The following is a 21,472-nucleotide window of genomic DNA, read 5'->3' as shown; positions in this document are numbered from 1 at the left end:
GTCCTTGTGTTTCCCCCGCAATTGTTTTGGTGGAAAGCGCTTGGCCCAACAGTGTCACTATCCTGTGACCCTGGGCCCGTCTCTTCCTTTCCTTGGTCTTCTGTATCTTCATCCGAAGGGACTGCATTAGTCCCTTTAAAGCGCTCTTCACCTCCATCTCTCCATGAAGTGGTTCCTCATTCCTGAGAAACAACTGCGTGGAGCGACTGAAAACTCAGAAGAGCGCGAAGACCTAACCCCGAAGGCTTGGAGCAAGAGCGGGCGAGTGGGCGGGGCCGGGGGGAGGCGAGCAGGCTGAGGGCGGGGCCGGGGGCGGGGAGCCGGCTGGGGCCTGGGCCCGGGCCGAGGCTCCGGCCGCGGGCGGGGAGCCGCCTGCAGCTGGCGGGGGCGGGCGCGCGCCGGGGCTCGGTGCAGGCCCATCCCCGGGAGGGGCCCAGCTGACTCCGCCCCCGGCCAGGAAGTGACTCAAAAAACTGTTCGTGATGTGGGGAAGAGAGGTCCCCGTTGGGTGAGGAATCGGGAAGGCCCGCCCAGATTCGGGCCCCCCGCCCTTCTTCCCTGGGCCGGGGGCGCGGGCGAAGCTGGGGCCGGCGGGCACCGAGCGGCGCCGGCGGGACTGAGGCCGCAGCGGGCGGCGAGGCGGGTAGGCGCGCTCTCCCCCGCGCCCGGGCCGCGGGAGCCAGAGGCCGCACTGCAGAGCGCAGTCGGGGGGCGGCAGCCGCCAGCGGCTATGGGCGGGGCCCGGTCCGACCCCTGGGCCCCGCGTGGGGCTCGTGGCGCGACCGAGGGGTGCAGCAGACGGCGGAGGAAGGGGGAGGGGTGGGAGTGGCTAGAACCTGGGAAATGGCTGACAAGGGACCCAGAGGACAGCCCAGTTCAAGCCCTGGTGAGGATTCATCTTTAAGAGGCTGTCTTGGACCCGGAGATTGCAGAGACCCGGAGGAGAGGGACTCTTTCGTCACCTGTCCCCTCCTTCTGGCCTCCAGACCCAGCTGGATCTGCCCCCCCCCCACCGCCCCGCCCCCGCTTCCTGCTCAGGGCTGTGGTCATTTTCCAAAGGCCACACACCCATCCCAGAGAGACAGCCTTGTTTATCCATGACTTGTCTCCGGAGAGAAGGCCCCTGTGTCCAGATAATCTGACATTCCCTCCCTATCCCCAAGATGGACTGAAGTGCTGGTTATCTCTTGGGTTGTTTACCAGTTTGGTAACTAGGTGCGACCTGTTGATAGCTGGTGTAGGCCAGGAGACCAAATTTGGGGTGAGGGGACATTGAGGCTCTGAGCTGCTTTCCCTCCTTCCAGGGCTGGGCGGCCAAGGAGCCATGCCTACTTGGGGGGCTGGCTCCCCGTCCCCTGACCGTTTTGCGGTGTCTGCGGAGGCCGAGGACAAGGTGCGGGAACAGCAACCCCACGTGGAGCGCATCTTCAGGGTGGGGATGAGCGTCCTCCCGAAGGACTGTCCTGAGAACCCTCACATCTGGCTGCAGCTGGAGGGCCCCAAGGAGAACGCCAGCAGAGCCAAGGTGAACGCCTCTCCCTGACCCTTCCGGGGAAACAATGACTCCCTCCCCCGAGGAGGCAGAAGAGAGGAGGGGCTGGGGAGGATCTCCACTCTTTGCTTGTCTCACTGGCCCTGAGCTTTGAGGAACTTCCAAACTCTCTATTTGTCAAGAGTTTTGGTTTCATTTCTGCTGCAATGACCCAGATTCTGCCAGGGCTTGGAGATAAGTGACTCAGTTCAAATCAGTTTGTACTCTTTGGGAGAGAAGAGATAATCTGGTTGGGCAAGCAGGCCCCACCAAGGAATTCACTGTGGGGTGGGAGGCCACACTGATTCCTTTGGAGTTAGTCAGGACTTACAGAACGGCACGACCAAATACCATCCTTGTGGTCCTAGTTTGTTTCCTTATCTATAAAATGTGAATAATAACAGTATCCACCTCACTGAACTCATTGTGAATTAGGTAAAGCATGTAAAGCGTGAGTTCAGTAAAAGTTATCAATGATGATCGTTATGATGGAAATATACAACACACATACACACACATAAATGTTTAGAAGAGACAGCCTTTTAACCAATTAATTATAACAGTTTCTTAAGTTGAGGCAAGTTCTAAATGGAAATTCAGCCACAGGCTGTCAACTGAAAAGGCAAAGAAGTGAGTTTCTTGATCCCCCTCTTAACCACCACGTTTTTCAGGATCTGTAGGGCTCCATTGCTCTGCTCAGGCATCCTGGAGCTCAGAGGAGAGCAGCGGCCCCGAAGGAGCCATTGGGCCACTTAGGATTCCAGCAGTCTCTTTTTTTTTCCTACCTCCCCTCCCCACCTTTTCCCCCAGGAGTACCTGAAGGGTCTCTGCAGCCCAGAGCTACAGAATGAAATTCACTACCCACCCAAACTGCACTGCATCTTTCTGGGAGCCCAGGGCTTCTTCCTTGATTGCCTGACTTGGAGCACATCAGCCCACCTGGTGCCGGGGGCGCCCGGCTCGCTGATGGTCAGCGGCCTGACCGAGGCCTTTGTCATGGTCCAGAGCCGAGTGGAGGAGCTGGTGGAGCGCCTGAGCTGGGACTTTCGGCTGGGGCCATCCCCTGGAGCCTCTCAGTGTGCTGGAGTGCTGAGAGAATTCTCTTCTCTGCTGCAGTCCCGGGGGGATGCCCACACAGAGGCCCTGCTGCAGCTGCCCCTTGCTGTCCAGGAAGAACTGCTGAGCCTGGTGCAAGAGGCATCCAGGGGGCAGGGGCCCCAAGCATTCCCGTCCTGGGAGTGGGGGAGCCCAGGTCTGCTGGGTGCTCAGCACCAGGGAGTCAGGAGTCCCCTGAGTGACAGCAGGGAGTCTCTGGACACAGGACCTGCAGGGTGGCAAGAGTCAAGGGGAGAGAGACGTGCTATGGAGAAGGAGGGGACAAAGCACGGTGGTCCCAGGGAGATGGATTTGGGGTGGAAGGAGTGGCCCGGGGAAGAGGCCTGGGAGAGACAAGTGGCCTTCAGGCCACAGTCAGGAGGAGGAGAGGCAGGGCAGGCAGTGCCTCTGAAAGGGAAGGCCCTGGGGAAGGAGGGGGTGCCTCAGGAAAGAGGAAGGTTCTGGGTCCAGGGCGAGCCTCCTGGCACCCAGGGCCCCTGTCAGAAGGCAGCTCAGCCCCGGGGAGCCTCCCTCCTGCAGCGGCTCCATAATGGGGAAGCCTCACCTCCAAGAGTGCCCAGCCCCCCACCAGCGCCTGAACCCCCTTGGCACTGCGGAGATCGAGGGGACAGAGGAGACAGGGCAGACAAGCAGCAGGTCGTGGCTCGAGGTCGGGGGTCTCCGTGGAAACGAGGCACCCGGGGGGGTAATTTGGTGACTGGCACGCAGCGTTTCCAGGAGGCCCTCCAGGACCCTTTCACCCTGTGCCTTGCCAACGTGCCAGGCAAGCCAGACCTGCGCCATATTGTCATCGATGGCAGCAACGTGGCCATGGTGTGAGTACCTGGTGGGGCTGAGAGTCCTGGGGAGGGGGATGAGATGACGAGACGGGCAGTTGCGTTCACCTTGGGGATATGTGCGAAGTGGGGGGCAGCACAGCCAGGCTGCCAGGCCCCCCTGGGGGCGCCAGAACGCTGACCCCTTTCCACTGCAGGCACGGCCTCCAGCACTACTTCTCCAGCCGGGGCATTGCCATTGCTGTGCAGTACTTCTGGGACCGTGGCCACCGCGACATAACTGTCTTTGTGCCTCAGTGGCGTTTCAGTAGGGACTCCAAGGTCAGAGGTGAGTTGGGCCTGGTCTTTTGTGTCCGGGGATGGCCCCTGCTTCCACCTTGAGGATAACCCCATTGTGCTCCTCTGTTTCTCTAGAGGGTCACTTCCTGCACAAGCTGTATTCCCTCAGCCTGCTCTCCCTCACTCCCTCCCGGGTCTTGGATGGCAAGAGGATCTCTTCCTATGACGACAGGTACTTGCTTCTCTCTTGGTCACAGGCTCGACATTCAAGGAGCCAAGTGGGAGACTGAGGGAGAGACAGAAGCTCCTGACCCTTCACACTGTCTGTAAGCCTGAGTCGTGGGACAAGGGTCAGTTCTCCTCCGTGAGCCCCTATGATTGGGGAGGTAAACCTGCCCTGCAGGCAGGATGAGATGGATGGTGGACAGCTCTGTTTGTCCACTCATCCTTCACTTTTCACTCATCAAACTAAAGGATGCCTCATATTTATATAGTGCCTTACTGTCTAGAAAATACTGATTTAATGGAAAGATGGGAAAGCCAATGACATGAATAGCTGACAAATGCCTCTTACAACCTAGGTGTCCAAACACAGAGAGAAATTCCTCAACCTTCTGGAAAAACCGGAGCAAATGTTCAAAATAACGATAAATGAAGAAATGCATTCCATGCATAATAAGACTGTACAAAACATGGTATTATAAGAGATAGTGAAAGATCACTGGTCTTAGAATTTGCAGGTCTGGATTTGAGTCCCAGGTTGCACAGTCATTGACTGTGGAGTCTCTTAGTGGATTAATGTCATTATCTCAAGGTCCTCTTCCATTCATTCATCCTCCTTGTGAATGTCAAACGAAGCTAAGGTATGTGTTTGTCTCACTCAAGGTGCTGGGCAGGAGGGCAGTGATACTCCTTAGTTTTTCATGGATCCAATCAAGTGTGGCAGAGGGTCTTACCTCTGTTGTACAGAAATGGAGACGGAGGGTCAGAGTAGTTAACTTTCTTGGCAAAGGCTATGAAGTAGCAAAGGGAAAATGAGAACTTAGAGCTGCTAGCTGGTTTAACTGAAAAACACGGGGCACATTCCCTCCCCAGTGTGCACACAGCGTGGGAGATGGGCGGATTTTAAAAGCTAACTAACCAATTTAAAAAAACTAGTGACAAGTTCTTTATTCTCTAGGATTTTCGGTTTTAAATTAAAAACGAGTTTCCAAACTGAAGTGATTATATATTTTGTTTTTTCAAATACTTAGCTCTTACTCCCTAATAGGAAAATGGTATTCTACAAAAAGTTCACGTTCTCCCGATGCTATTCTGTTTTATGTCTAGATTTCACAGGTTATCTGCACTATGGAATCTTCTTTACACGTCAGCAGTGACACAGTTAAAACTGAAGGTTGAGTCAGTTGTAATAAATTTTGAAGGCACATGTCTGTACAGTTGTGTACGTCCTGATAGGCAGACAGCACAATATGAATTTGGAATTTTGCCTAGTTACAGTGAAAAACACAGTGGCACGTAGCACAGGCCTACTGAATACTGCGGAACAACGTATGATGTAACGTGATAATAGTATTGAAATATGTTTAACTTGAAAATACCTTTTGTACATTATATGATACCATATACATTTTTATGTCATCTTCTTAATTTGTTTCCCAGACAGAAACTCAGAACCAGACACCTGTCACACCGAATCCTGATTACTAGTTCTCTCTATACCACACTGTCTTTCAAATACTGACTGCCTGCTTAGTACTAGGCGCGAGGCCTGCCAAAGGAAGCAGGAATGCAGGGAATCAGGGAAGACCTGATTCTCTACTTCAAAGAGCCCAAAGAAACTGTAAACCAAACAGTACAGAATGGAGAGGAAAGGGATCCCCCTTCTGGCTGGGGTTTTGTGGGAAGAGAAGGCTTTGAGAGTTTTTGTTGATTGGTTGACAAGGACATGGGATGCGTTGGAGCTCTGGGTTTTAAACCTGTTAAAAAGGACTCACCTCATGAGTCCTACCCCAGTCCTGTGGAATCAGAATTACTAGAGTGGGGCCCAGGCATCTATTTTTTTAAAGTTCCCCTGGTGATTCCGTTCATCAGGGAGGTTGGGGAAGCACCTTCCAGATGGAGGGAATAGTTTGAGAAACAAGGAAGCTGGACAGCATGGGGCATGTTTGAAGGACAGGGTGTAATCTGATCATTGACTTTGGCAGGAGCTGAGTACATTAGGGAGTATGGGGCGAGATAAGGCCGTAAGCGTGGCTTGGAGCTGGGTTCTAGACGGCCTTGGCTGCCAGGCCTGGGCATGTGGAAATATTCGGTAGATAAAGGGCATGTCTGGAAGACTTTTGTGGAGGGAAGACCATGTTCTTGGGGGGGTTCAGGAGAGACTGGAGGGTGGTAAGTGGCTGGGGGCAGGGGAGCCCCTCATCAGGAGGCTATGCAGTAGTACCACGCTTGCAATGTCCAAGTAGCTCAGATGGTAATGGTGGGACTGGAAAGGAAGGAAGCAGAGTGGAAAGGCTTTCAGAGGAGGAGCATGATGGATCTGTGATTGATTCATGGGGGCACGGTGGAAGAAGACAGAGCCAGAGCCAGATCTTTCTGTCTCACACTAATGAGGCACAGAGTGTTGAGTGGAGGATGGTGGTGACTTGAGGGGATGCTGTTGGGGAACCACGATGGATTCATCTTTCATGGGTTTCCTTTCTACCCCATGGCGCCTGTATGCAGTCAGTCACCTGGTGGCTGGATCAAGGTGAGGGGGCCAGATCTCCATCACCAGAAGTGGGTCCCTGGAGTCGATAACGCTCTTTGGGGTTGGGACCTTGGAGAATCCCAATCTGGCTGCCGTGGCTTTCGTGACAGGTTCATGGTGAAGCTGGCTGAAGAGACGGATGGGATCATTGTCTCCAATGACCAGTTCCGGGACCTGGCAGAGGAGTCTGAGAAGTGGATGGCAATCATTAGAGAGCGGTGAGGGAGCCCTCCCCTGAGCACAGGGCACGGACTCAGACCTTTCTCTAAAACCAGCTCTGCTGTGCCACCGGGTGAGGACTCTGGGAAGGGGCTGACATTGCTTTGCGAAGGATGGTAGCTGGCAGCTTCTGATGGTGTTGGTCTTAACTGTCCGGGAGGTGGGCAGAGGCCCCTCTGTGACCACACATTCTCTGTGCCCATCCAGCCTGCTGCCCTTCACCTTCGTGGGAAACCTCTTCATGGTGCCTGATGACCCATTGGGGCGAAATGGCCCTACACTGGATGAGTTCCTGAAGAAGCCGGTCAGGTAATGCCTCAGACTCTCCTAGGCAGCCCTGGCTTTTGCTCTGCAGGGGCCTTGCAGGCCTGGAGAATTGGGGGAAGAATGACCTCAATCTGGGACAGCTTTATTCTGTAGTAGTTCAAGTTGCCTTGGGCTTGGCCCAAGGAATCCTGGCTCAGACCCTCCTGGCTGGGAGGGAAACTCCTGTTTCCTGTTTTCCCTAATCAGTGTGTTGGATGGAGTTATTTGGAAGGTGGTTGCTTTTACTTATAGCCAGCTGCATTGAGCATGCCCTCTGTTGGACATAAAGTGATTAATTGATTAGACTAGAACTAGATAGTGGCAGTTTCACCTTCCAGGTTCCAAAGGAACAGGCCATCTTCCCTTCAGAAGTGGGTTGATACTGCCCCTCAGTGGTCAGTTTCTGGAACTTCAGGGTCGCTCCCCAGAGCCCAGACTGGGCAGGGCAGTTAACTGGGAGTGGAGAGCAGGGAGGCCCACTGGGCTCTAACCTCCCTCGAGGATGCTTATCAGCTCTTCCTGTTCCCTCTGCTGCTTCCCAGGGCACAGGGGTCTTCTAAGGCTCAGCATTCTGCCAAGGGCTTCACAGAACACAGTGATCAGCAGCAGGGGAGAAAAGAAGAGGAAAAAGGCAGTGGTGGCATTCGGAAGACGCGGGAGACAGAGCGGCTCCGGCGCCAACTGCTGGAGGTGTTTTGGGGCCAGGATCACAAGGTGGACTTCATCCTGCAGCGGGAGCCGTACTGCCGGGACATCAACCAGCTCTCCGAGGCCCTGCTCAGTCTCAACTTTTGAGCCTCACCTGTCTTGGTGACTGCCACCCCGTCAGCTCCAGCCTCATCCAGCTCAGCTCATTCTGTGAGGGTCCCTCTGCTGCTCAGACCCTGACCCAGTCTCACCCTGAGTTGGTGCTTTGTGTCAGGGAAGCACCAAGGAAGCGCATTCGTGTGTGGGGAATGCTCTTGCCTGGGGCACTTTGGGGACAGGTCTGTAAGGTGACCTGATCTCATCTTGAGTCAGGGCCTCAACCAGCTCTCAGGAGGTTCTGCTCAGCCTTAACTTCTTAACCTTGCCTTATGCAGGGTTTCTGTAGGGAATGGGGGCTGCTGGGAAGGGTGGGTCACGGAGATGGGGACTGTCGGCCCCTCCTCCACGCTGAGCTGGGGATGGAGGCAAGGGTGGGTGAGAGGGGAATGTAGAACAGGTGGCCAGGAAGCTAAGCCTTTTCTCCTCCTGGCTGCTGCTCTGATGGCCAGAGGACCGGACGAGTCCCAGGCCTGGCTGGGCTCCTGGGCGCATCAAAGGGAATGCTGGGCCCTGGAAAGGCTAGTGTTATGGGCTCTGGGTCACAGTGGGGCAGCAGGGATCTGGTGGAGAAGGCAGAGGGAGAGTTGGCTTCTGGTCTCAGCTATGCCTGCCTGTGACCTTGATTGATCTTGGTCTTTACTTCCGCCTACAAGTCAGGGGTAAAAATGCCTGTTGGGAGGAGAGATGAGAACGTGGAGGAAAGCTCCTTGGAGGAAAGGTACTTGGACCAAGCCTCAGGTGTGTCTGTCTGTGGTTGCACAGGCTTCCTAACCAAAACCTCACTTTCAGAGAGCTGAGGGTCCTCTGTCCCCAGGACCTGTGCCCTAGATTTTTTACACTGCATCAGTATAATGTGCCCTATAATGGCTGCGTCCCTTTTGGGCAACCCCCCCCCCCAAATCCACATTTACAAAACGGTTAATTAGGGGTGACTGTTTGCATTACCAGAAAACTCTCAGGGTTCCTTCCTATCAATGGCAGCTCTCCTGTTGCATTCAGGTGTTTGTTTACAGTTGAACGAACGTGTCAGAAAGTCCGCAGTCCCCGGTTAATGCACTTGCTCGAGAGTTGAGCAGTCACCAAACCAATGAAGACATGTTCTGCGAGGAAAATGTTCATGTGACCTGACCCTAGCATCTTCTTTACAGAACATATATGTTGCATAAAGCGAGACCCACTTCTGCTCTGTGTGTGCGTGTATGCGGATGGGAGGGTTTATAGAGTTTGTATCTAGAGGAACCAATCTGGAAAACGAAAATTGAAGAATCAGAGTCAGAAGGTACTTGACTGGCCACCAGACCAGCTGCTGTCACCTCAGGACATTCTCTTTCCTCCTTGATTCCTACAGGTCATTGTCCTGTATCTGCTTGAAGTCCTCCTGTACCAGGGAATTGACTGCCTCCGAGGCAGCACATCCATCCGTGGACAGTACTAGTCAGTCCTTCCTTTAGTGCATCCCCAAATACGCTTTTCTGTTACTTCTCCCTTTGAGGCCAGTCATTCCTTCAGGAACAGTACAGAGCCAGTCAACTTCCTAAAGAGTCCAAAACCAGATAAAGAAGTAAGACAGGTGTCCCTGGATTCTGTGCTGTCTGGGCCCTGCAGCAAGTCCCTGGACATGGCCCTCTTTTTAGGCTGATTTCTGTTCCCTGAGTGGCACAGGGAGTTGAAATCACCCCAGATCCTTGTATCAGCAACTAGCATGTGGAGCTGAATGATGATGGAGAGGGTCCTAGGGTCCCAGTTTCTTTGCCCCTCCCCATTGGTGAGATCCACCACTACACTGCACTGAGCTGGGCTGGGGGCAGGCGAGTTGGAGAGGCTAGTCGGGGTGGTAACAGTGATTCAAAGACAACCCATAGTCCCCTCAGAAGAAAGGAGATTGGTTAATATGGCCTGAATTGGGGGCTAGGGGAACTGCTTCTGGTCAAACTGTGGCAGAAACCAGGGTCGATAAAAAGGGAGAGGCTCCTTGATGAATACTTGGGACTCTTTTTCCCTGAAAGGATTGAGTTTGTAGCTTTTGATAGGTTCCTTGTACCTTTCACTTTCAATGCTCGTGGGTATGCAGTGGGCTCGAGGTATCTTCTGTCACTTTGTGCTAGGATCCTGGTTGACTGAAGTGGCCCCAGTCAGATGAGAGGCAAGTCCTTATCTTTTGACAGTCCTAAAGCTTTGCACAGCTTTGTCCTGCTGCAGCCTGATGAACTGGGGCCAGTGTGTGATTGCTTTATCAATTCACTGCTGTTCAGTGACAGACTGAAGGCTGTCCTGGACTTGGGCCTTGTCCCTTCCTCTGCTGGCATCCTAATGGCACTGCGTGAAACAAGTATGCAGGGTGACCACAGAGCCCACTGGAAATGGATCACCATTCTTTTTGCCTCTACCTTTGTCATAACCTCGTGCCTCAAATTTGTTGCCAGCTCTTTTGGCAGTGGAGGGACCAAGAAGGGAGATGTTGCACATTATAACTTTCAAAACCCCGTGTAAAGTAAAGGGTCTTCTAGGATGGCACTTCTTGAAATAAATTTCAGAACCTAGGCCAAAGAGATGAGCTGAAGCTAGTGAGATGATTTATCTTTATTGCCTAAACCACGGAACATTCTCTACACAGCAAAAAGGAGAAATGGGCCAGGAACAGGACATGCAGGGAAACCAAACTTGGGAATTTATTTAGGAGCAGTTGAAGAGGTTAAGGTCCCAACTTGATGAGACTGCAACCTTGAAACAGCGGACAGTCTCTCAGTTAAATAAGATGAGGCAACAGGACAATGAGAAAGAAAGAGGACTCCCTAAGAACCAGATGGTCTCAGGTTTCAAGTAGAGCAGAACCTGAGCTCACAGTTTCTCATTAGGAAGCCCTCGCTGAGGGACAGGCAACAGGCCCTTCCTTGAGCCTCCCCCACCTAGCCTATGACTTCCTTCAAGGCGGCCCCCAGCTCTGGGAAAGAATACTGGTAGCCAGCAGCCAGTGTCCGCCTTGGGACCACCTTCTGGCCCTCCAGCAGCATGATGGCACGTTCTCGCCCAAAGACAGCTTGTACCACAGTGCTGGGGAGAGGGATGAAGGCTGGGCGGCCCAGGGCTGTGCCCAAGGCCCGGGCAAACTCAGCGTTGGTAGTGGAGGAGGCTGGAGCCACTCCGTTCAGGACCCCTTGCACGTGGCTTGCTTCAAGGGCGTGGGCCAGGATTCCCGCCAAGTCTCTGATGTGAATCCAGGGGAAGAACTGGTGGCCTGAGCCGATGGGGCCCCCCAGGCCCAGGCGGAAGGGCAGCAGCATGTGACCAATGGCACCGCCTCCACGGCCCAGCACAACCCCTAGAGCAGGCAAGAAGGACGGTACAGGAAGGCCCCTCAGCCTCCAGGCAGTCCCACTGTTCCTCCCTGCTTCCCCTTCCTCACCTTTTCCCCATGCTGACTTTGCTTTGTGGCAGGCAAGGGGTGTGGCTCTCTTTGGGATGTCCCGCCCTCCCACCTGTGTGTTAGCTAGAAGTGGAGGCATCCTCTGTAAGCCCAGCTCCCCTTATCCCCCCACCCTCCCAGCCCAGAGAAGACATTCCAACCCTGTCTGATACCCAGGCCCCTGGTTCTCACCGGAGCGCACCACCACTTGGCGTGTAGAATCTCCAGGAAGCCTCGCTGCAGCTTCCCATTTGGTTACAAGGTTGGAGAAGAAGTCAAAATCTCCTCCTGGGCTGTCTTCATCGTACTCGGCTGTCAGGCTGGGCTGGTAGTAAGCTGCCGGTGGAACAGCACTTGTTTGCTCTGGGTGTCCTTGGTCCTGTCTGGCCCTTTGCAGTCAAGGCTCCCCTTGGCCTCACCCTCCTTGGCCCTTGGGATCTCCCCATGGGAACTCAGAGCCATGGATATTTTCCCCTTGATCTTCATGAGCTGACCTGTTCCGGCCCTGGAGTCATTCTTATTTCTCGTTATGGGGCTAAGCTGAGGTGCTAGAGTGAGAAGCTAAGAACAAAGACGGGTGCCAGATTGCCTTGAGTTTTAATCTCAGCTCCACCATTTATTAACTCTGTGACTTCAGGCAAATTACATAACCTCTCTGTGCAGAATTTTTGCATCTTTAAAATGGGAATAATAGTACCTACCGCATAGGTTTCTCGTGAGGATTAAATGTAATATGTGCAAATCACTTAGAATAGTGGCTAATGTGTGTGTGTATATATATATATTTGTTATTTGGTCCCAAAGGTAAAATACAAGAATCAAGAATTCTGTTCCTAAAGAACTGTGCTATAAGAAATAAGGGACCTGGAAGTAGGTGGGACTTTCCCTGGCACTGGGAGCAGTGCCACTCCCCTCACTTTCTCTGAGGTCCCAATTTCTCAGTGACAGTACACAAAAGTCAGGAGAAATATGCATGGAATGAGGGCCTAGGTAGTTCCCGTGCTTGGAAAAGACCAGCACTCTGGGGCCTGAGTTGCCCCTCACTATGCTCCCTCCTTTCCCTGGCTAGTCTAAGGGTTGGTGGTGTGGGACATACCTACACCTGTGACTAAGACCCAGGCCTGGGGGGATTGTGGGGCCTTGGCAATGGCTCTAGCCAGCATTTGGGTGGTCTCCAGGCGGCTGCTGAGAACCTCTTTTTGGAAGGCTTCATTCCACCTGCAGGAGAAACGGGGGAAATAAAATGCCACTAAATACATGCACATACCCTTCCTTCCCTCTCCTTCCCTGGGGCCCATCCATATCCGTTTCTAATAAAACCCTGCATTGCAGCTTAGAGAAATGGTCCATCTCTTCTGTAGAAGGAAAAGGTATGTCTACTTTGGGCATCCTGAGTGGGGAGTAAGGTCCACCAGCTGGGCGGGAAGACGGGCAAGTGGGTGTGGAGGAGTGGGGGTGGGGGAATGAGCAGTCCGGGATATGGGTTGAGTTCTCAATCTGGAAGTCCCATTCTCCACAGCTCACAGGTTCTCCTCAGAGTCGGCCCTCTCCTCCCTCTGCTCTGAAGGATGTCAGCTTCAGGGCCCGGCTGACCTGCGGAGAGGGTTGAGGATGTTCTCTCCCGCCAGGTTGACGGCGGCATCGCAGCGGGGCAGCCCCGACGTAGCGAGCTCATCCTGTTGGAGAAAGCACACAGTGCCCGCGAGCCCTCGCCCTGCGCCACCAAACTAGGCCCCCCCACCCCCCATGCTTCCAGAATTTGGACATACCCACGTGATCCGACCGGGCCCTGGCTTTCGGGAGACCAAAGTCACTTCGTGGCCCCTGGCCTTCAGCAGCTGGGTTAGGGCTGTCCCAATGAAGCCCGTCCCTCCACCTGATCAGAAAATGAGAGGTGTTTACCCTCCCGGGGGCGCCTTGCATCCCCACGTGGCCCCCTCTTCCGGTGCCCTCCCATCTGACGCCAGACTTCTCCCCTCCTCGCCCCCTCCCCGCGATGCAGAGGTGACACAGGTCACAGAGCTTAGGGAGATTCGGCTTCTCGGGCTCTGAGGCCAAGGCCAGGTTGCCTGTGCACGAGACGGTGCCCTCTCTCAGAAACGGCCTCCTAGCCCTCAACTTCTGGCTATGTTTTCTTTGTATAAACCGGCCTCCTCCCACTCCCCCTTCCTGCCCTCCCTCACCCACAAGAACCCTCATAGCGACCAGGACCTCACGCGCCTGCGCAAGATTTACAGTCCACCTCCTCTAGGACGACTGCAGCCTTTCTGCGCATGCGTCTTTCGGGAAGCGCCCTCCACTTGTGGGGCGGGCAGGACTGGGCGTGGCCCTGCCTGGCGACCCGGAAGAATTCGTAGTGAAGGCTGTATATTTCACTGCAAGGAGAGGCGGGGATCTTGGCAAGGAGGCCGGGGGGTGGAGAAATAGACTGAGGGGGCGGGGAAAGAAGGGGAGGAGGCGGAGGAGGGAAGGTTTTAGTGTAGAAAAAACCTTTGACCTAAAGTTCGAAGCTGCTCAATCATCCGGCTTCTGGCTGTCTCTTCAGTGTGGTGGATACGTAGTACAAGAGAATCCGCCCAGAGGTACAATGGATTTCTTTCTACCCGGCCTATTATTTCACCTTTTCTTCTCCCTGTTCCGGCTCCTTCCTGTCGGCATTTAAACGTTCTCAAGTTCCCCTCGACTTAAAATAACCCTTCTCCAGCGCTCTTCTTCCTCCGCTAATGTCCTATCTTTCTCTTTAACTTCATAGCCAAACTTCTTAAAAGAGTGGTGTCCATTTTCTACTTCTACTTCACATCCGTCTGGCTTTGCCTTTATCATTCATTGCCCCTCTCGCCAATATCACTAATTTCCCACGTGTCACCAAAACTAATGCCTAGTTTTCAGTCGTTTTTCTTGACCTCTGTATCACTGGACACTTGCTGACTCCTCCCTCCCTTTGGAAATGCTCTTTTCTCGGCCTCAAGGAAAGCCACACTCTCTTCTGGGTCTTTCGCCCAGCTTTATTCAGTCTGTGTTGCTTGCTCCACCTCCTCTAAGGTCTTACAATGTTGATATTCCTCAAAGCTGGATCCTACGGATCTTCCTTTCTTCCCATTGTGCACTTTCTCCCAAGAATCTACCTCGGTGAATTCGGTTACCAGTTTTTTCAAAGAAGACTTCCCGAATCGCCTATGAACTATAGGAGAGCCTCAGAGCTCCTGAATCCTATAAAAACTTCCCACTGGATATATCTTCTTGGATATCTAAAACCCTTTTGATTTTACTTACTAAATATCTCCCAGATCCATCTATTTCTATCTCTGCCACCATGACTCTTCTTTCCTCTTTGGTCTATTTTCTGCAATAGTCTCTTTAATAGATTTCTGCTTCTGCATGTTTTTTTCTCTCTAAACTGTTCCACACGCTGCAAGTGGAATGATCTTTTAAAAGTATGTGGGGGAATTCCCTGGTGGTCCAGTGGTTAAGACTCTGTGCTCCCAATGCAGGGGGCCTGGGTTTGATCCCTGGTTAGGGAACTAGATCCCACATGCATGCCGCAACTAAGAGTTAGCATGCCGCAAATAAAGAATCTGCATGCTGCTACTAAAGATCCCACATGCCGCAACGAAGATACTGCACACAGCAACGAAGATCCCACATGCCGCAACTAAGACCCAGCGCAGCCAAATAAATAAATATTTAAAAATATATATATAAAAAAAATATGTGACAGGAACACTTTGTGGCATATGAATCCTGAAACACTCCCGGTACAAATGGATATGCTGGATAGAATTGAACACATCTTCACTTAAATGCATTGTCGAGTTAGCTAGAAAATAAAAGAACTCTCCAGAGACCAAAAACAAAGTGTGCTTTGGGACTGAGGCTATCTTGTGCGTTGTCAGTCAATCTTTGTAACCTAGAGACCTGGTTGACAGGAGACAATACCTGGGACAGTGCGGGGGTGGGGAGCTGTGGGGAGAGGGGGAGGAGAGTCTGCTAAATCAGATGCCTTTAGACCACAGATTCAGGAGGGTGGAGGTCCATCAGTATCCTTATGGAAGTGAGGTGGGAATCCCTTCCAGAGCTTTGTGCCCCTTGTAAGAGGGGACATACATAGGGACAGCGCTCTGATCCCAGCAACCACTCCTCCTCCCCTGGGAGGCTGATGGAGAGCAGGTTTGTAATGCCTTAGAGTCTTTTTACTCTGGGGTTCTGGAGATGGGTGGGTCAGCTTCTCCCTCCTCCTCAGCCTTTCCTTTGACAACTGATCTAGTTAAGTGAAACCGTTCGCAGATCTCAAAGTCCATCTGACACTTTGGCAGTTAAAACGTTCAAATCCGAGCCAGACAACAAGACCTGAGAAATTTCTGTCTGCACATCTGGGTGTAGGGGCAAGTGCACCTGGTGCCCTTCAGGAAGACAAGGGTCCCTCCTGAGTCTGTAGCAATCACAAGGACTTCTTTCATTGAAATGGGACAGTTTCCCCCACAGCTGCTTCCTGAAACAGCAAAAGGAGTTGAGCACAGTCTCTCTGGGTGGTCAGGCCATCACTGTGGGGCGGGTCAGGAAGCCAGGACTCAGGGAGAGATCTTCCTGTCAGCGTGGGCTAGGGCAGGGCAGGATGAGGGGTTTGCTGGCAACTCTGCACCTTCCCCCATGCCAGCTCTTTGTGAATGCCCCCTGCTTCATCTTGCTTGGGCAGATTTTTGCAACTTCTCTCAGGCTCTGGGATGTAATTTGCTAAATGCTATTCACATCATCATTTCACATAGTTTCTAATTAAAGTATGACAGGACCAACCAACCAATCAACCAAGATCCTAACATGGAGACCCAACAGATAAAGGAGCCTAGAGCCCCTCTGGTCACCCGTTTTATAAATTTATTTATTTATTTTTGGCTGCATTTGGTCTTTGTTGCTGTGCGCGGCCTTTCTCTGGTTGCGGTGAGCAGGGGTTACTCTTCGTTGCGGTGCACGGGTTTCTCATTGCGGTGGCTTCTCTTGTTGCGGAGCACGGGCTCTAGGCGCGCGGGCTCTAGAGCGCAGGCTCAGTAGTTGTGGCGCACGGGCTTAGTTGCTCCGCGGCATGTGGGATCTTCCCGGACCAGGGCTTGAACCTATGTGCCCTTCATTGGCAGGCGGATTCTTAACCACTGCGCCACCAGGGAAGCCCTGGTCCCTTTTTTTAACATAGTCTCTTTAGACCCCAGAGTTTGTGGAGATAGAAGTGAAACCAAGCAACTCAGACTGGGACTTGAACCCACGTGCTGGGACTCGAACCTGGCCGAAACCTAGATTGGGACTTGAATCCATGGACTTTTTTTTTTTTTTTAATTAATTTTTATTTATTTTATTTTTGGCTGCATTGGGTCTTCATTGCTGTGCGTGGGCTTTCTCTAGTTGCGGTGAGCAGGGGTTACTTTTCATTGCGGTGCGCAGGCTTCTCATTGCGGTGGCTTCTCTTGTTGTGGAGCACGGGCTCTAGGTGCGCGGGCTTCAGTAATTGTGGCACACGGGCTTAGTTGCTCCACAGCTTGTGGGATCTTCCCGGACCAGGGCTCGAACCCGTGTCCCCTGCATTAGCAGGCGGATTCTTAACCACTGTGCCACCAGGTAAGTCCCAGTTGCATTGTAGTTTTAATTTGTATTTTCCTGATTACTAATAAGGTTGGGTGCCTTTCATATGTTTATTGGCCATCTGGATATCTTATTTTGTGAATTTCCTGTTCAAATCTGTCAGTGTTTCTTTCGGGTTGTCTTATTTTGTTTCTTATTGATTGACAGGCATTATCTATAAATTCTGCATGTGAGCCCTTTGTTGGCATATGTGCTGTAAGGATCTTCCTCCACTGGGTGGCTTGCCTTTTCACTCTCTTAAAGATGTCTTTTGATGAGAAGTCCTTCTTGTAATCCAATTTATCAAATCATTTTTCCTTTAAGACAGTAATTCTCAACTGAGGGTGAATTTCAGATGAAATACAGGACCCCTAGTTAAATCTGAATATCAGATAAACAATGAAAACATTTAATTTTTTCCCAGGAAATTTTTGGGACACACACTATTTTTGTTGTTGTTGTTGTTGAATCTGAGATTCAATTTTAACTGTGTGTTCTGTCCCCCCTCACCAAACATGGCAACATTTCCCCCAGGGGACATTTGGCAATGTTCTGGAGACATTTTTCATCGTCATAACCGGGGCAGTGGTGGTGGTGCTACTGGCATCAGTGGGTAGAGGCCAGGGATGCTTTTAAACATCCTACAATGCATGGGACATTCCCCCACAACAAAAATTTATCCTGTTCAAAACATCAGTAGTGCAAGGTTGAGAAACTTGTTTTAAGGTTAGTGATTTTTGTGTGCCTTGAAGAAATCTTTCTAAACCCCAAGGTGATAAAGATACTCCTGTCATATTGTCTAGAAGTTTTATTATTTTATTTTTAATGTGTGGGACACCTGGAACTGATGTTTGTGTGTGTGTGAGATAGGGGTCAAATTTCATTTTTCCCCATGGATATTCACTTGACCCAGCAATATGCACTGAAATGAGTGTCCTTTCCCACTGCCCTGTACTTCCTCCTTTGCCATAAACCAAGTGTCCATGGATGAATGTGTCTTTTTCTGGACTCCGTTCTGTTTCATTGCTCTAATTGATTGTCTTTGCATCAACATCACATTGTACTAATTATAGTAGATTTAATAAATCTTGATTTCGGGGGGTATCTTAGTTTGGGTTTTCCCAGAAACAGACCCTGATAACAAACACTTGAGTGCAAGTAATTTATTTATGATGTGATTCCTGGAAGGGGTGTGGCTTTAGGACTGTCAACCAAAGACGTGAGAGACGGAACAGGCCAAAGGACTCAATGGAAGGTTCTCTCAGGGATTGGGTGCAGACAGGAAAAAGGCCCTATTCTCCACTCACCTCTTCAGATCCACCCTCCTCCCTGCTCTGTTACCCACCTTTTGCTTCATTTGTATCATTTTTTTTTTAGATTCCACATATAAGCTGTATCATATGATATTTGTCTTTCTCTGTCTGACTTACTTAACTTAGTATGATAATCTCTAGATCCATCCATGTTGCTGCAAATGGCATTATTTCATTCTTTTTAATGGCTGAGTAATATTCCATTGTATATAAGCACCACATCTTCTTTATCCATTCCTCTGTCGATGGACATTGCTTCCATGTCTTGGTTATTGTAAACACCACTGCAATGAACATTGGGGTGCATGTATCCTTTTGAACCATGTTTGCAAAAAGCAGATTTTAGTTTGAGAACTTTCTAATCTGAATGGTCAGAAAGTGGAGTAGCCACCTTGCTTGGTGATCATCAGATGAGGATGAGGTAGGAGGGTTTAAGCATTTGGTTAGAGTGGCGGGTGGGTAAGTTAAGTTCCTTTGAGTGAATTTTCTAGTTCCTGAGAAGATCAGTGACAGAGAGAATAGAACCTTGGTTAAGGGTCAGAAACTTTGTATGACTGTAGAAGTCCTTTTACCTTTCTGGGTTCTAATTACACAATTAGGGCTTTGGATTAGGTGATAGCAATGATAGCTAACTTATATTGAGCTCTTCTGTGTTTTAAGCAGAATATTGGTTCATTTAATGCTAACAACAGCTGTATGAGATGGGAACTATAATTACCTGTATTTCAGACATGAAGAAACCGAGGTGTAAAGACATTAAGTATTTTGCCTATGGTCGGCACATAGCTACTAAGTGGTAGAGCTGGGATTTGAACCTAGGCAGTCAGTTCCAGAGCTGGCATGCTTAACCACTAAACCATACAACTTTTCAGCGATAAGTCTTAGTGTTCCAGCTCTAATCATACTGTGCTTTTGGGGTTAAACGAAAAAATATTTGTGAACTTTGCATTATTCTATACAAATGACACAACTTCACATCTTGTATTTTTTTCAAAATGAGATTATTACATGAATCAGGCAAAGCCTCATAGACTGTGAGCTCTGATAGGGCAGGCACTGAACCTGTCTTATTTACTCTTGTCTCCCTGTGCCTGGGACACTGTAGGTGCACAGCACGATTTGTTTATGGATTGAGGGCAGGGCCATGGCAGAGAGGCACATTTTTGCTCAAAAGGTGGCCAGCTGGGCGAGTCCTAGCCCCAAGTCCAGGGCAGGCTGAAGGAAGCCGAGGCTGCCTAGTGACGGGACTTCCAGTGGGCTCTGAGTCCAGCGGGAGGCTGGGCTGGATGTGAAGGGTTGGGCTGCTTTTGAGAAGAGGCCCTGTCTAAATCAGGGGTCTGATCCCCTCTCAGCCAGGGTAGGCGACATTGCCCTACTAGTGCCCTACTGCCTCTCTCCTCTGTGCCTCCCCACAAGTGCTGGGCGTTGTTGAGGTCACACAGACTTGGGCTTGCAGAGAGAGTGCAATGCTTCCCTTGGGACCTGGGCTGGATTCTGATGCACCTAGGGACCTTGAGGACTGCCTGCCCAGCCCTGCCTGGCACTGAGCCTGCTCTTCCTTGGCTTAGGGCTGACATTTTTTTTTTTGTCACGGATAGAGAAACTTTATTCAATATTTTATAACAACCACAATAACAGCAATCAGTAATAATAACAGTAACAACCACAATAATGACGACTAACAATATTGATGATGCTCGATATGATGATGATAATCATAATAATATATTATAATTTGATATTATAATATCAATACTTATAGGCAGATAGGCCAATCGCACATTCCTCTGTGAGTGAATGACCAAGTGCCCTTATTGAGCCTCATGGGTTGGTTTGGCGTCCGAATCATAGTTTTTCACCTTGAATTGGGTTCTATGAAGACAAAGGCCAAGCAGCAGAAGGAAAAAAGCAGGAGGAAAGGAAAAGCACTGTAAGTTGAGTGTTGAGCAAGCCGGGGACTCCTGGGACGACATAAGAGGTGAAGCCTGGCAGGGAGAGGAGACCAGGTCAAACAAAGCCTGCCTGCTTGCACCTCCCCATCCTCTGCCCTGAGCTTGGACATCTGGCTCTCCAAGCCAGGTGGTGCTGGCCTCCCTGGAAGAAGGTGGGACAACCCCCCGCCCCTCCCAGGTTGACTTTATGCCTCCCAGGTTGGAAGGCATAAAGTAGCCTTCCAGCCGCTCTTGGTTTGCAGCTCTGTGCAAAGACCATTGGCTGCTGACAGCACCGCCTACAGCAATCATTACCTGCATCTCTGCTGGTGATGCACAGAAATGTCTTCCCACCAGATCTAAAATGAGAATCAGTTAACCTTGCAGTGCCTGGAATGCCTGTCTTCTATCACCATCCACCCAACATACAAGCTCTTTGGTTGTCTCCCACGCTGTCTTGCCTGCTGCTCAGTGGTGCCATCTGGCGGACATGTACCCCTTCCCAGCCCTCTGCGTTTGGAATGCTCTATTCCCCAGTAAATCAGCTACTCGACACCTGTCTTTTGCTGTGCTTTATTATTATCAAATATGTACGCAGATAGTTAAATCATTAAGTGATTCTGCAAGAACGTTATGAAAATACAAGCCCCATTCCCCACTTTTGATTTTTCCCCACACCAAAGGCTGTCATCCTGGGATCTCTCTTCACTTCTTGGTTTATTCTCTTGTGTTGGTGGAGCACATCCTCCAGTGCTGAGAAAGGGGGCTGGGAAGTAAACTATTTGAAAATGTTTTAATTTTATGCTGATGCAAACTTCTGTCATTCAGGTGTTGAATTTCCTAGACTGGTGCTCCAATTTTCTTTTTATTTCTCTAGTTTTTTTTCAGTCTTTTTTTTTGCTCTAATATCTGGGAGATTTCCTTAGGTTTATCCACCAATTCTTTATATCAGGCTGGATGGCGAGGGCGCCAAGGTAACCAGGGGAATGATGGGAGGCAGAGAGGGAGGGAGACAGCTCCCATTGCCTTAGGTGAAGGCTCAGCTCTGGGTGGAGGTACACTGTTTAGCCTCCTCACTTCTTTTTTAAAAATTTAATTAATTAATTAATTTTTTGGCTGCGCCTCGCAGCATGTGGATCTTAGTTCCCTGACCAGGCATTGAACCTGTGCCCCCTGCAGTGGAAGTGTGGAGTCTTAACCACTGGACCACCAGGGAAATCCCTAGCCTCCTCACTTCTGTCCCTGCCTTTTTGGTAGAACCCAGGGAAGCTGTCTGCTTTGGACTGTAATTGTGTAGTGTTTGTGCTGGGCAGGTCCTAGGCTGTTCTTTTCCATGGCATGGGGAAATCCTCTTATATTTGGGCTAATTCTCCTGCAGATGTTGTAAAGTTTTCCTTCCTCTTATCAGACCCCAGCACCTGACAGCTGGAGC

General features: G+C 50.9%; 2 protein-coding genes across 6 annotated transcripts; one reads left to right on the top strand and one right to left on the bottom strand.

Annotated features, from left to right (window-relative positions):
* Window positions 1–361: 361 nt before the first annotated feature.
* On the top strand, window positions 362–8,969 carry KHNYN (KH and NYN domain containing). Of its 5 annotated transcripts, none has more exons than XM_082384113.1 (8): window positions 366–643; window positions 1,305–1,525; window positions 2,342–3,462; window positions 3,621–3,751; window positions 3,838–3,934; window positions 6,565–6,672; window positions 6,881–6,982; window positions 7,522–8,969. In XM_082384113.1, the coding sequence occupies exons 2-8, from the start codon at window positions 1,325–1,327 to the stop codon at window positions 7,772–7,774; spliced, it is 2,013 nt and encodes a 670-aa protein (XP_082240239.1). In that variant the 5' UTR covers window positions 366–643; window positions 1,305–1,324; the 3' UTR covers window positions 7,775–8,969. The 5 variants fall into 5 exon arrangements, 4 of the variants coding, with proteins under 4 accessions (XP_082240241.1, XP_082240242.1, XP_082240239.1 ...); XM_082384114.1 differs by having other exon boundaries at window positions 367–508; XR_014242309.1 differs by lacking the exon at window positions 7,522–8,969 and having other exon boundaries at window positions 362–643; window positions 6,565–6,746.
* Window positions 8,970–10,348: 1,379 nt separating this feature from the next.
* On the bottom strand, window positions 10,349–13,450 carry SDR39U1 (short chain dehydrogenase/reductase family 39U member 1). The gene is given in 8 exon segments (XM_082384186.1): window positions 10,349–11,105; window positions 11,382–11,525; window positions 12,286–12,407; window positions 12,714–12,733; window positions 12,735–12,778; window positions 12,781–12,865; window positions 12,959–13,065; window positions 13,373–13,450. Coding segments are annotated over 8 exon segments (951 nt in total). The 5' UTR covers window positions 13,389–13,450; the 3' UTR covers window positions 10,349–10,692.
* Between the last annotated feature and the right edge of the window lie 8,022 nt (window positions 13,451–21,472).

The sequence above is a fragment of the Balaenoptera borealis genome (genome assembly GCF_965194805.1).
Source record: "Balaenoptera borealis genome assembly, chromosome: 3".
In the NCBI taxonomy this organism is placed as follows: domain Eukaryota; kingdom Metazoa; phylum Chordata; class Mammalia; order Artiodactyla; family Balaenopteridae; genus Balaenoptera; species Balaenoptera borealis.
The sequence above is the reverse complement of the archived record's forward strand: the minus strand, read 5'-3'. Positions and strand labels throughout refer to the sequence as shown.